Here is a 12,012-nt window from a genome sequence, read left to right as displayed (position 1 = left end):
CCAATCAGGGTATTGCTTTCATGATTGGATCCCGGAATCCATCTTGCCTGGCAATCACAGGTGCGTGAATGTAAAACAGGGATCAGAAAATGTTGGGGTTGTTTAGTTTCTAAATCATGCTTTCATCCGCTCGTTTCAGCTTTCTCTCCTAACGAATGTTTAATCTTTTCTACAGCACCTTTAAGCCAAAGTACAACTTTAAAGTCGAAGTGTGTAGGATGTGGTGGCCTCTAGTGATGAGTTAGCAGATTGCAACCAACTCAATACCCCCTCTCCCCTCCCTTTCCAACGATGTAGGAGAGGTGATGGTTGCCTGGAGAGGCGATGGTGTAGGGGCTACTATTGTCTAAGGGGCCGGTTGGTACATTGTTTACTATAGCATAAGAAGCCATGTGTCAAGTGAGGATGTTCCTTGATAGATTGCTAAATTGTCTATAGTTATTTAGTCTGTCAAACTATAGGTCATAGCTTACAAGAAAGATTTTGATTATGATTGTGAAGCGTAAAATTAATTCCTTGATTGCCCTAGGCCTCATTGTTATGACAAAATTTTCATAGGTGCGTGACTTAATGCATATATAGTATAGTAGTAGTAGTTCTGATCCAGCAGTCCTACTGTGTTATAGCAGAATTTCTGATCCAGCAGTCCAACTGTGTTATAGCAGAACTTCTGATCCAGCAGTCCTGCTTTACAGCAGAATTTCTGATCCAGCAGTCCTACTGTGTCAAAGCTGAACTTCTGATCCAGCAGTGTTATAGCAGAGCTTCTTATCCAGCAGTCCTACTGTGTTACAGCAGAACTTCTGATCCATCAGTCCTATACTATGTTATAGCAGAACTTCTGATCCAGCATTCCTATACTATGTTATAGTAGTCCTTCTCATATAGCAGAACTTCTGGGGGGAGACGCATCATCAATCATTTCACACACTAATAGCTACGGACAGCTATGGCATTTCTATAACCAAAGTCACTCATAAATAGCTCTGAAATCATACCTACAGCACCTTTGAGGAAAAGATAAGTGTAGAAGATAAGACAAGGCATGAAGATAATCTCTAATAGGGCAAGATGTAGAGAAGACGATACATAATGATGCAGATACTGTGATAAAATAAGTCCTGCATCTCAGGCACTTCCATCTGTTGAAAGTGTTTTGTTCCCTGAGGTTCCTCTTGGTTCCTGAGGAACGCTTTGGCTGAGCCCGCGGCAAAGCAGATAGAGAACTGCAAGAAGGGACTTTCCAGCGAAGAATCACAGCGAGGAATGCAGGTCTTAAAGTCCCGTACAACAAACCCTCGGATATAGGGAAAAGTGGGGCTTTACGAATATACCGTATAGGACTTCTCTGACAACGCACTCTCTTGGTCTGCTTGTTCTCCGCCCCTCTGGTGCGGTCAGCCATAGGGCGAAGCCGAGATGGTCAGCTGACATGGTGCAACTGTGCAGGTGTTGTCTATGTTTTACAAGGTGTTCATAAGTTTTTATAAGGTGTTATAATGTGTTTCTTTATAGGTCCATGGGTGTTCCAAATCAGCCATTTGGTCAGAAAATGACATGTTTTCAGATTATTCATGTTTATCGATCACCTTCAAGCTGATTTAACGGGTGTTTTCTCCCTCCTGGCTACGTAGCGTGAGAGTGTTGTGACCAATGACCTCACATAAGCCAGGCCACTCCCTTTACCTTGTAAAACATGCAGACCACACCTGCACAGGTACAGTGGCTATCGATGAACTCAAGTATAAACACACAAAACAACTCAGTATTTACAAGACTGAGTTTATTAGATGACTTTGGGATGTAAATTGTTACATTTTCCTGACCAAATATCGGGTAGGTCTGTAGTGGATACATCCCTCTGTGATAGTTATGATTATTTTAATTATTTCGTTTTTATATCCTGAGGATGTGTCCGTCTAGCGCCCCCTGCAGTCACAACCGCGTAACAATAATCAATAAAAAAATACAAACTTTATCAGGAACACAATGACGTTTTTTTATTATACTTAAATACACAGATAAAGTAATAATTGATGTAGGTTAAAGTTGTCCTAAATTATTTGAACATTTCATACATGTAGTTTTCAGTGTGCACTGTAGCAAATTACTGTATATATATATTTGTATCATGAATATATATATAATTGCATACATATATATATATATATATAATATACAGTATGTTTACGAGGGTAGTAAAAGGTAACAAGGTCATCGTACAACAGTGAGACGGTAAGGGGTTTAAATGAGTCGATGGAGCATTGAACGTGAAGATCTGGGGGTCCATGGCTTATCTCCATGACTGCTCCCTGGATACCAGGACTGCAACACACACACAGATAAGTGGACATGATGAAGATGGTGGTGGTGGTGGTGGGGATCGCTTGTCAGGTTAGACACTTTGGGTTACTGACGCAGCACGGGAGCTGGTCTGACCTCGCCGTGGGAGACCGTCAGATGGTTGGCCCATGACACAGACACAGACCCAGGAGTAGGAAGTACACCGTGGAGGACTGTACCCGGTACAGTGTCTACAATTTGATTTGTCAATTGATCGTGTGAGTTTGTGTGTTAGAACATTATTAACAATTACAGCTGAATACAGCTATTAACAGCTGAAATGATGATACGAATGATCCCACAGAAAAGAAACAACAAAGCCAACACAGACACACGGACACACACACACAAACTTTGATCTGCCATTAGTATAGAGGATAAAAATGGTGCAAGAATGGATAATAAAGTCTACGAATTATAGTAAGCGCACACAATTGACAATGTGCATGGCCACATGGGTTCATCATTAGAATTCAACGATGAGTGATGTTTCAAATTTAATTTAAAAGCCTATGACAGGTCAAAGATGTGGTGTGAGTGCGCATCATACAATATACTGGATCAATATACTGGATCCATATCAGAGGGAATTTGCCTGTTTGATATTGAAGCCTAAGTCAAAGTAATTGAAATGCATGTTGTGATATCAGGATGTATGTCCATATAAGGATGCATGTCTGTATATATCAGACCAACTGTGCATTTAAAAAAATAAAATACATTCCCTTGAATATAGCCATGCCTCATATTGTCATGTCTTGTTTATGTCCATGATATTTCACACATTTTACACGTGGCCTTTTTTCAGTCAGATACGAGTTTGCGTTTCAATGACAAGAATTGACACAGTATAATAGCAATGGTCCAGTATAATATCAAACGATCATCGTGATATCAAAGAATTTCCAAAAGCAACAGCCAGGAGAACAGAAAAGAACCAAACAAGGTGAAAGAAAAGCAGTCAGCGCACCACGGCCGCCTCAGAACACAGCCAGCGCAGCCCCTTTTAAAGATCCAGCGCCGCAGAGATAGAGCAGTGACTACCAGGGCCACAGAGAGAGAGCAGTCACTACCATAGACCGGTCCCTTCCAGGGGCCAGACAGGAGCTGGGAGCGGTATCTGATGGTTCAGAACTGGGAGCATGGGTAATGGCTCAGGGTTCTGAAGAGGGCCATGGTGTCACATAGGAACAGTGTCATTCAGTTTGCAACGCCCATTGGGAAAACTGGGCTTTGGTTGCTCTTTGGAATTGTAACAGGGACATAGAATAATAATAAACTACAAACAATATCCATACTTCAAAAGGTAAACTGATTGGTCCCATTCCTCTTTGCGTCACAGTATCAAAATGTTAGAATGGCTAACAGTCTCTCTCCAGTGCTAACTATTACTGTGTTAGTCTCTCTCCAGTGCTATTACTCTTTGTTTAGGTCTCTCTCCAGTGCTATTATTCAGCCTTACAGTCTCTCTCCATTGCCAACTATTACTGTGTTACAGTCTCTCCCCAGTGCTAACTATTACTCTGTGTTACAGTCTCTCTCCAGTGCTAACTGTTGCTGTGTTACATTCTCTCCCCAGTGCTAACTATTACTCTGGGGTAGTCGCTCTCCAGAGCTACTGCTATGTGTTCAGGGCTCCTTCCAGTGCCATTAATCTGTGTTTAGGTTTCTCCAAGAGCTAACTATTACTATGTGTTACAGTCTCTCTCCAGTGCCAAGGATAACCTAACGTGTTACATGGGGTTCATACAGTTAAGACCAGCCCTTACATTAGATTGTGGAAGGTATTTTAGCTCTGCATCCATGGGTGGAATGAGGGGGTCAAATGCATGGAGGGAATGTAGAAATTAATTTGGCTTGGTTTAGTATGGTACAATTTCGGTGGGGGGGGTGTCACTCCATTGATGTACAAACACAAAAATGGGTTAGACATTTATGTTTACCCAATCATCATCCACCTCAGATTTAAACAAGCCAATCATGAGCCGGTCGCTACCTACTTACCAGTTACTGTCCTACTTGGAGGAAGTGTGTGTGTGTGTGTGTGTGTGTGTGTGTGTGTGTGTGTGTGTGTGTGTGTGTGTGTGTGTGTGTGTGTGTGTGTGTGTGTGTGTGTGTGTGTGTGTGTGTGTGTGTGTGTGTGTGTGTGTGTGTGTGTGTGTGTGTGTGTGTGTGTGTGGAGAGAAACCAAAGAAACAGGTCATCAGCCCAAAGGATTAGAGAAAAAGGCAAAGTAAAAAAATTAAAAATAAACACAAACAAGGCCAATCCAATCGACACGCAGGAAAGCAGGTCAGCAGTCAGGGAAGTTAGGACCTAGCGGACCACCATGCAGTCACCTTCCCCAGAACCCACCACCACCACCAGACCCAGAGTCTGCACACAGCGGGCACGCAGCCGCCACCACCCAGCCAAGCGGTGAGCGGGGGGGGGGGGGGCGGGCGGGAGGTCTCACACATACACACCCTCGGGGTTGAGACTGGACACCAGAGGGTTCTGCAGGTTGCGGGGATGACCCAGGAACTGTTTGGCTGTGGACCGGGGCGGAGAGTCTGTGCTGGGGAGCAGACCTTGGCCTGAGGGGAGAGAAGGGAGAATGGGGGGTCAGGTGTTGAGATCCCGTTGGACGGCGCGATTCACTTTCTCTGAGTTCATATTTGTTTCGACCAAACGTGTTGCTGGAGGTGGGGATCTGAAAGCGCTGCAATTAGTGAACACAAACTCGGCCAGCAGAAGTCAACTGTCTGTAAAGGTTTCGAATCAACACGTGTGTATCTGTATGTCTGTGTGTCTCTCTCTCTCTCTGTGTCTGTGTCTGTGTCTGTGTCTGTGTCTGGTGGTGTTCACCTCCGTTCCTGTACTCCTCCGTGAGGAGCTGGGCCAGCTCTAGCTGGTCCAGCCGGTCCAGCTGCTCTTGCAGCTCTGTGCGGGTGTAGGCGTGGGCGGTGGGGACCCCCGTCTGCTGGATGAACTGCTGCAGGTTACACTGCCGCAGCTCCTTGTTCAGCTCCTCCAGCTCGTCCTGCTTCGCCTGGGGAGGAGCAGAGGGGGGAGGAGGAGGAGGAGCAGAGGGGGGTGGAGGAGGAGGAGCAGAGGGGGGTGGAGGAGGAGGAGCAGAGGGGGGTGGAGGAGGAGGAGCAGAGGGGGGTGGAGGAGGAGGAGCAGAGGGTGGAGGAGGAGGATGAGGAGGGGGAGCAGAAGGGGGCAGAGGAGGAAAAGGAGGTTGAGGTGGTGGCGGGGGAGGAGTTGGAGAAGGAGGGGTTGGGGGGATGAGAGTGGAGGAGGAGGCAGAGGTGGTGGAGTTCGAGGAGGAGGAGGAGGAGGAGGAAGCAGAGATGGTGGAGGCGGAGGAGGAAGAGAGAGGAGGAGGACAATAGCTGAAGTTAGTTGTTGCTTACTAATCTCGGACAAAATTCAGTCAATATAAAAACTACAGTGCTAAGTGCTGCATGGTTGTTCGTTGTATTTACTTTTATTATAAAATGCATGATAGTAACAATCTAAATCGCATAAACAATCATTTTCAACACTTGAAATGTAATGGAATATAAATAAAAAATATATAAAAGCATACAAATAAAGTATCACAAAGAGGGACAGAGAGGTAAGATTGGACATAAAACGTCAGAACCAGTCCATATATCTCGTACATCATTCAGTATTCACCACAAGGGGGCGAAAGAGCCCATAACACTCAGGCGGGACGGCTCCATTATGATATAATGATGCTTAGTCTTAGACATAAGAAAAATACACAATGAACTCCATTCAATAACGGAACGGACTTTTTAACCATATGTAGGACCAATCCATCTTATGGATCAACATGTCAGTCAACGTGTCAGCACAGACACTGCCGGTCTGTCTGCAGTCGGTCGCGGTTGCCGTGTTGCCTTAATGACAGGAACCTGGTGTTCATCTCCGGCGTCGAGACGTGCCTCGACACGTCAGCCCAGCCGACAGACACCGTGCCAGGCAGAGTGACACCCCCCCCACCCCGGCCTAGCATAGCAGGACGCAGTAAACAAACAACCCGGTTGTACGGCTGTGCGCTGTATCTGCGTAATGACTCGAAGTGAGATGGGGACGAACACAACCATGACACGGTGGCGCGATCGATGCCCCGGCGCGAGCTCAGTTGGTGGTTCCGTGGTTCTGCGAGTCTGTCGTCACCGTTTTTATGTGATAATATCCTGGGGCGTCTCTGCAGCCCGGTGCTACATCATGCAGAACAGTTGCGCAGACAAAAACACGACATTCATGATGCATGAAGCTGATCGCTGCCTGGATGCTGTCCAAACCGATATGTAACCTCTCTCAAGTCTGTCAGGTGTCTTAAAGAGAACTTGCTCAACACAAAAGAGAGCTTTTTTTTACGACTTTAACAGTTTTCTTTATGGTTTTTGCCGAGAGAAACAAATAAAACTTGAATTGAATCACACCTGGACGGAAGCGGAGCGCAAAGACAGCACGACAGCCTCCGGAACTGTTTTGTCATTAGTGTGTGTGCGGTGGTTTCATAACTAAGTTAATGCTGACAAGTCCCAAACAAATCATTTCTGGAACAGCTAAGGAAATCTGCCTCTGGCAATTTGTGTGTATTTGATTGAATACAAAAGGGAGAAACGTTATTTATGCCAAAATATAAAATGTTTTACTCCTCCACTTGGAACTGGGCAGGCCATCTTTAGGACACACACACACACACACACACACACACACACACACACACACACACACACACACACACACACACACACACACACACACACACACACACACACACACACACACACACACACACACACACACACACACACACCTGAACTTTCTGATAGCCCACCTCCATTCATTATGATCCTTACATCTACCCTGTTTCACGTCTACTGATTATATGACACTTAACAGACCGAAGTGGGTACTTAATGAGGTGATTAATCCCCGAAGTACCACGGTAGCGACACAGCACCACAAACTCAGTACAAACATCCAAAACTAGGCCAGGTTTCCCGCTGATACAGAAAAGCCTGGAGCGTCCGCAGCCTGGTACTGCACCACACGGGGGCGCCCGTGAGCGTAATGAAAGCCCACCTAAGCCACTCTGCTCCCGGGGTGACGCTGAGCCAGTTTGGGCTCAGCTAAGCTCCCCCTCAGCGCAGACATGATAAGAAACAAGGTTGACTTCGGCACGCAAGCTCTGCTTTCTTCCCGACCAAATTATATTCACAGCGGCCTATAAAATAAACTCAAGATAGACCGCTGACGGATATGGATGGCGGAGGAGGGCCTTGGGACTGAACAGAGATGGGCCCCAGGGTTTGGAGTCCCCTGCTGGGCTTTGGTATCTGGGCATGGGGCCTCAGCCTGCAGGGGATGGACCACAGTGTCCCGTTTGGTGAGTTGAATTGAAAAAGTTTCACTTTAAACAGGGTTATGTCTTTATTCAGACGATACAAACAACACACGAGATTACCGCATCTGGGACAACCATCGACAGATGCACAATGACAAGGCTAATATCGACTGCCTCTTTGGCAATCAGTAGAGTGCTATATTTAAAAATTATTGTATTGATAAAAAAAAAAATGAAGAAATTAGTTGAACGTCACTATAACACTATGAGTAACCTCATTGGGGATCAGACAGCATACCTGCTGAACCAGATAGGCGTCACAACGTCACCTGGTACAACATAAACACAGCAGGCAGGTGGCTCCTGCGTAATTATAGGTCATTAGTTGTAATATTCCTCATTGTTGCTTGCATTAGGATCTCTTTTCAGAACAGACGTACCTTGTAAGGAAGGTGCATGTCTGTTTACATAGCACCAGCCCTCTGCAGTAGCTTATTTCAATGGGATCCTTCAAATAGTTCAAATCCCGTGTCAGGGATTTAACTGAACTTTGTTATAAAGTGACCTTATATATGAACTACAAAGCAACGCAACGTATGATATTGAACTAAAATATGCAGATATTAAAACATGTTCCAAGCCATATTCTCAGATTGTTATTCATACGTGAGAGGTGTTACCTCTGTGTGCCGATAGGGAGTTGATGTGGTGCGGTTGCAATGTCAATAGCATAGACTACTCGACTCAAAAACTTCTCCTCCTCTCTCTGAGGGTTTCATACTGTCCTTCATCCACCTGATCGAGGAACACATTCTCCCAGCGATATCACTACCGAGACGCAATGTCACGACGCAACGATCCTTCACTTTAACCGAGCCGCGAGCGTCGGCTAACAGTCCCAGGAGCGAGGGGGAGCCGAGGAGGAGAAGACGGAGGCCAACGACAAAGAGAAACGTAAGGGTTCTGGCATGGAATTTGACACAGCAAAAATGCAGAAACGTGAAATGGAAACGCATGTCTCTCTCTTTCTCTCTCTCTCTCCCCCACCTCTCTCTCCCCCACTAAACATCCAACTCCAGGCTACTCCTCGTTGAGATGAGAAGCCCCTGGGTACCTCCCCCCTTCTCCCCCCTCACCTCTCCCTTACCTGAAGCAGTGACTCCGCCTTGCCCAACACCGCCTGGCCCTCCGTCAGCTGCTGCTCTAGCTCCGCCCCTTGCCTCTGCTGGCTCTGCAGCTCCGCCCTCACCCCCACTATCGACTCCTCGGGCTGCTTCCCGTCGGCCCAGGCCTGGCCCTCCCTCCGCTCCCGCTCCATCTCCTGCTCCAGCTGCGCCGAGCGCACCGAGATGCCGTGGAGCCGGCGGCCGCAGTCGTCCATTTTGGCGTGGAGCTCGCCCAGCCGGGCCCTCATGCCCTTCTCCTGCTCCAGCTCCGCCCGCAGCTCGTCCTGCCAGAAGTCCTCGTGGGCCAGCTCCGCCTGGTTGCGCCGCACCGCTTGCTCCAGCACCTCCAGCTCCTCCAGGGCGTGGGGGTCCAGGGCGGGCGAGGGGCAGGGCGACTGCCGGGGGGACTCCCAGGGCCGGGCCTCCCGCTCCAGGGCCTCCAGCTGGGCCTCCGTGGCCCTCAGCCGCTCCTGCTGCTTCAGAACCTGCCGGAAGACCTCGTCTTTGGAGACCCCCACGGGGGGCGAGGGCGAGGGCGAGAGGGGACTGGGGGAAGGGGCCGGGGAGGCTCTCTGCTCCGGGGAGTCCCGCGGGGACCTCCGGGTCTGGGGGGCCTTGGTCTTCGGGGAGGTGGATGGACCCAGGTTGAACGTGAGGGACTTCTTGGGCTGGTTGTGTTTGAGGCGCTCGGGCTCCGAGTGGTGGGGCAGGGCGAAGGGGGAGGGCGAGAGGTCCTGTTTGGAGGCGGGGCTGTCGCTGCTGGGGCCGGTGCGCCGCAGGAAGAACTGGACCTCGTTGCCATGCTGGCCCAGCTTGGACAGGGACTCCAGGGGCCGGTCCGTGGCCAGCAGCTGCCTCTCCGTGTCCCGCAGACGCTGGATCAGGACGTAGCGGCCCGTCTGACCTGGAGGATCCAACACAAACACGTTAGTGGCACCGCTTGTTTGAGACGACGCCCTCTACAGGTTAAACACGCGTTATTGCAGGCGTCACCTCTGATTGGCTGACCCGGTCATTTGAAGGGGTCCCAGAATGAAAAAACTAAACTTGAAGCATTGTTGAAGGCGGGGTCATGGTGTCGACACAAACCATTATTCAAATCTTTGATTTTCATGTGTCCACTTAGATTTGTTTGTGTTAACAAGGTGTGGAGTCTTTCTCACACACACACACACACACACACACACACACACACACACACACACACACACACACACACACACACACACACACACACACACACACACACACACACACACACACACACACACACACCAAGGGATGCAAAAAAAGTCCAACCTCTAAGACCAAGGGGATGCAAAAACGGAATAAACAGGGAGAGTTTCAGTGTACATGTCCGTCAGACAGTGAGAAGACCCACAGAGATGAGAGGGACTCATTCCTCCAATCCCCTCAAAAATTGAGAGTCTGACGATTGTTGTTTAAAACGTCTACAATATATAGATACCTATTGTTTCTTCAAATTAACCGTGGTTTCCGCGAGGGCTCTGAAACGAGGACAAGCGCTCCCTAATGACTTGGCAGGCGGCTCACAGAAGAGGGGGAGAAGGAGGAGGAGTGCTAAATCTGGAGCCGTGGCGTTCAGGGCCAGCCAACGCCGTGACCAACGCCCCGAAGAGACCGCGATGAAGACACGGCACCAATCCAGCCTGACCCCCTTCACCCCTCCGGAGAGGAACATCTAGCCCCCCGGAAAAAAAAAAATGGAGCCTTTGATTTATGTAGGTCACCAAAGAATGAAACGATGAACGCGGAACAAAAGAGTGTTGTTCCGCGTGTTTGTCCTCCCTATGAACCGCTGTTTTATTCGGAGGCTGTCCCCGCTGAGCTACACCTCCAAGACTTCTACAGAAGAAGCTTGTTTTGTCTCGAACCCACGGGGAACGCATTTTGGTACGACACTGATTTCAGTTAACCGGATTAAAAATTAACGAACGGGCCAGGAGAGAGATCTGAGTTTTGTTAACAGCGGGTGTCAAAACAAAACAAAGCACGTTAACACTATCCACCCACGGTCGCTGGCTGTCATAAACAAACACTTACAAGATAGCCCCCGTCACATTCGTTTAAATTTAGCTCCCTCACACAGCAAGGGAGACCCTCATCTGAAACGGCGCCGAGATTATGACAAACGGGTGCCACTGCAGACTCTCTCTCAGCTAGCCTGAACGGGCAGGATCCGCCCTGTACCACAACCCCCAGGTCGTGGTTTTATGAGGTCTTCTGGAGGACAAAGTGATGCACGTTCCCCTTGTCATTGGCATTTTAAACTGCAAATAGCACTAATCTGGTTGGCATATGGCCCAGGAGGTAGAGCGGGTCGACTGGTAAACGGAAGGTGGCGGATGTGATCCACGGCTCCTCCAAGCTGAGTTTCGAGGTGTTCGTGAGCAACACACCAACCTTAACTGCTCCAGACGAGCTCGCTCTCACCTTGCGTGGTTGACTCCGACGGTCGTGTGTCAATGTGTGTATGAATGCTTTGGATAAAGGTGTTCCCAAAATGCCAATCTCCTAAATGTAAAAGTGTAAATGTCATTGGCATCCTAAACTGCAGATATTCCTTATCTGCTCTGTGTATTGCCTTACTTTCACGTGTAATCTCCTATCTGGACCACCTCGGTCTGCTATCATGAAGTGTTGTGACCCCTGGATGCAAACCAAACCGGAGGAGACCACAACGCAGTGGGGTACTGACCGATGGCCTGGGCTAAAGCGATGACCACATCCTGGCAAGAGGTCTCCTCCGACAGCCCGCAGACCACCCGGACCACCCCGTCCACCCAGACCTTCAGCTCCATCGGACACCGGGGGAGCTGTGGGGGGGGGGGGGGGGGAGGGGGGGGGCTCAGTCAGGGGTCACGGGTCAGGGGTCAGGGGTCAACTCGGCTCCGTGTGGTTGGGTCCGGCTCCACTCTGAGGAGAAGAAGAAGGAGGACAACGGTTAGCGGCGCTTCACGGGTTAAGAAGATGCAGCTTCGGGAGCAACGGCTCAACAATTGTGTCTAGAGCAAACAGTGAGCGGTTATAAAGCCACACACACCCGAGGTCGCACGGCGCACACCACAAGCGGTGACGCACGAGCCAAAGACAAACTAACCGAGAAACTGACGCCGGAAAACAGTGTGT

General features: G+C 48.8%; 1 protein-coding gene across 1 annotated transcript; it reads right to left on the bottom strand.

Annotated features, from left to right (window-relative positions):
• Positions 1 to 1,157: 1,157 nt before the first annotated feature.
• On the bottom strand, positions 1,158 to 11,700 carry LOC130389523 (ras association domain-containing protein 8-like). The gene is made up of 5 exons (XM_056599349.1): positions 11,582 to 11,700; positions 8,844 to 9,766; positions 5,191 to 5,374; positions 4,809 to 4,919; positions 1,158 to 2,325 (listed from the first exon to the last, which is right to left on the bottom strand). Exons 1-5 carry the CDS (start codon positions 11,682 to 11,684, stop codon positions 2,294 to 2,296), a joined length of 1,353 nt encoding a protein of 450 aa, XP_056455324.1. The 5' UTR covers positions 11,685 to 11,700; the 3' UTR covers positions 1,158 to 2,293.
• Positions 11,701 to 12,012: the final 312 nt, after the last annotated feature.

The sequence above is a fragment of the Gadus chalcogrammus genome, chromosome 9 (assembly GCF_026213295.1).
Source record: "Gadus chalcogrammus isolate NIFS_2021 chromosome 9, NIFS_Gcha_1.0, whole genome shotgun sequence".
Classification (NCBI taxonomy): Eukaryota; Metazoa; Chordata; class Actinopteri; order Gadiformes; family Gadidae; genus Gadus; species Gadus chalcogrammus.
The sequence above is the reverse complement of the archived record's forward strand: the minus strand, read 5'-3'. Positions and strand labels throughout refer to the sequence as shown.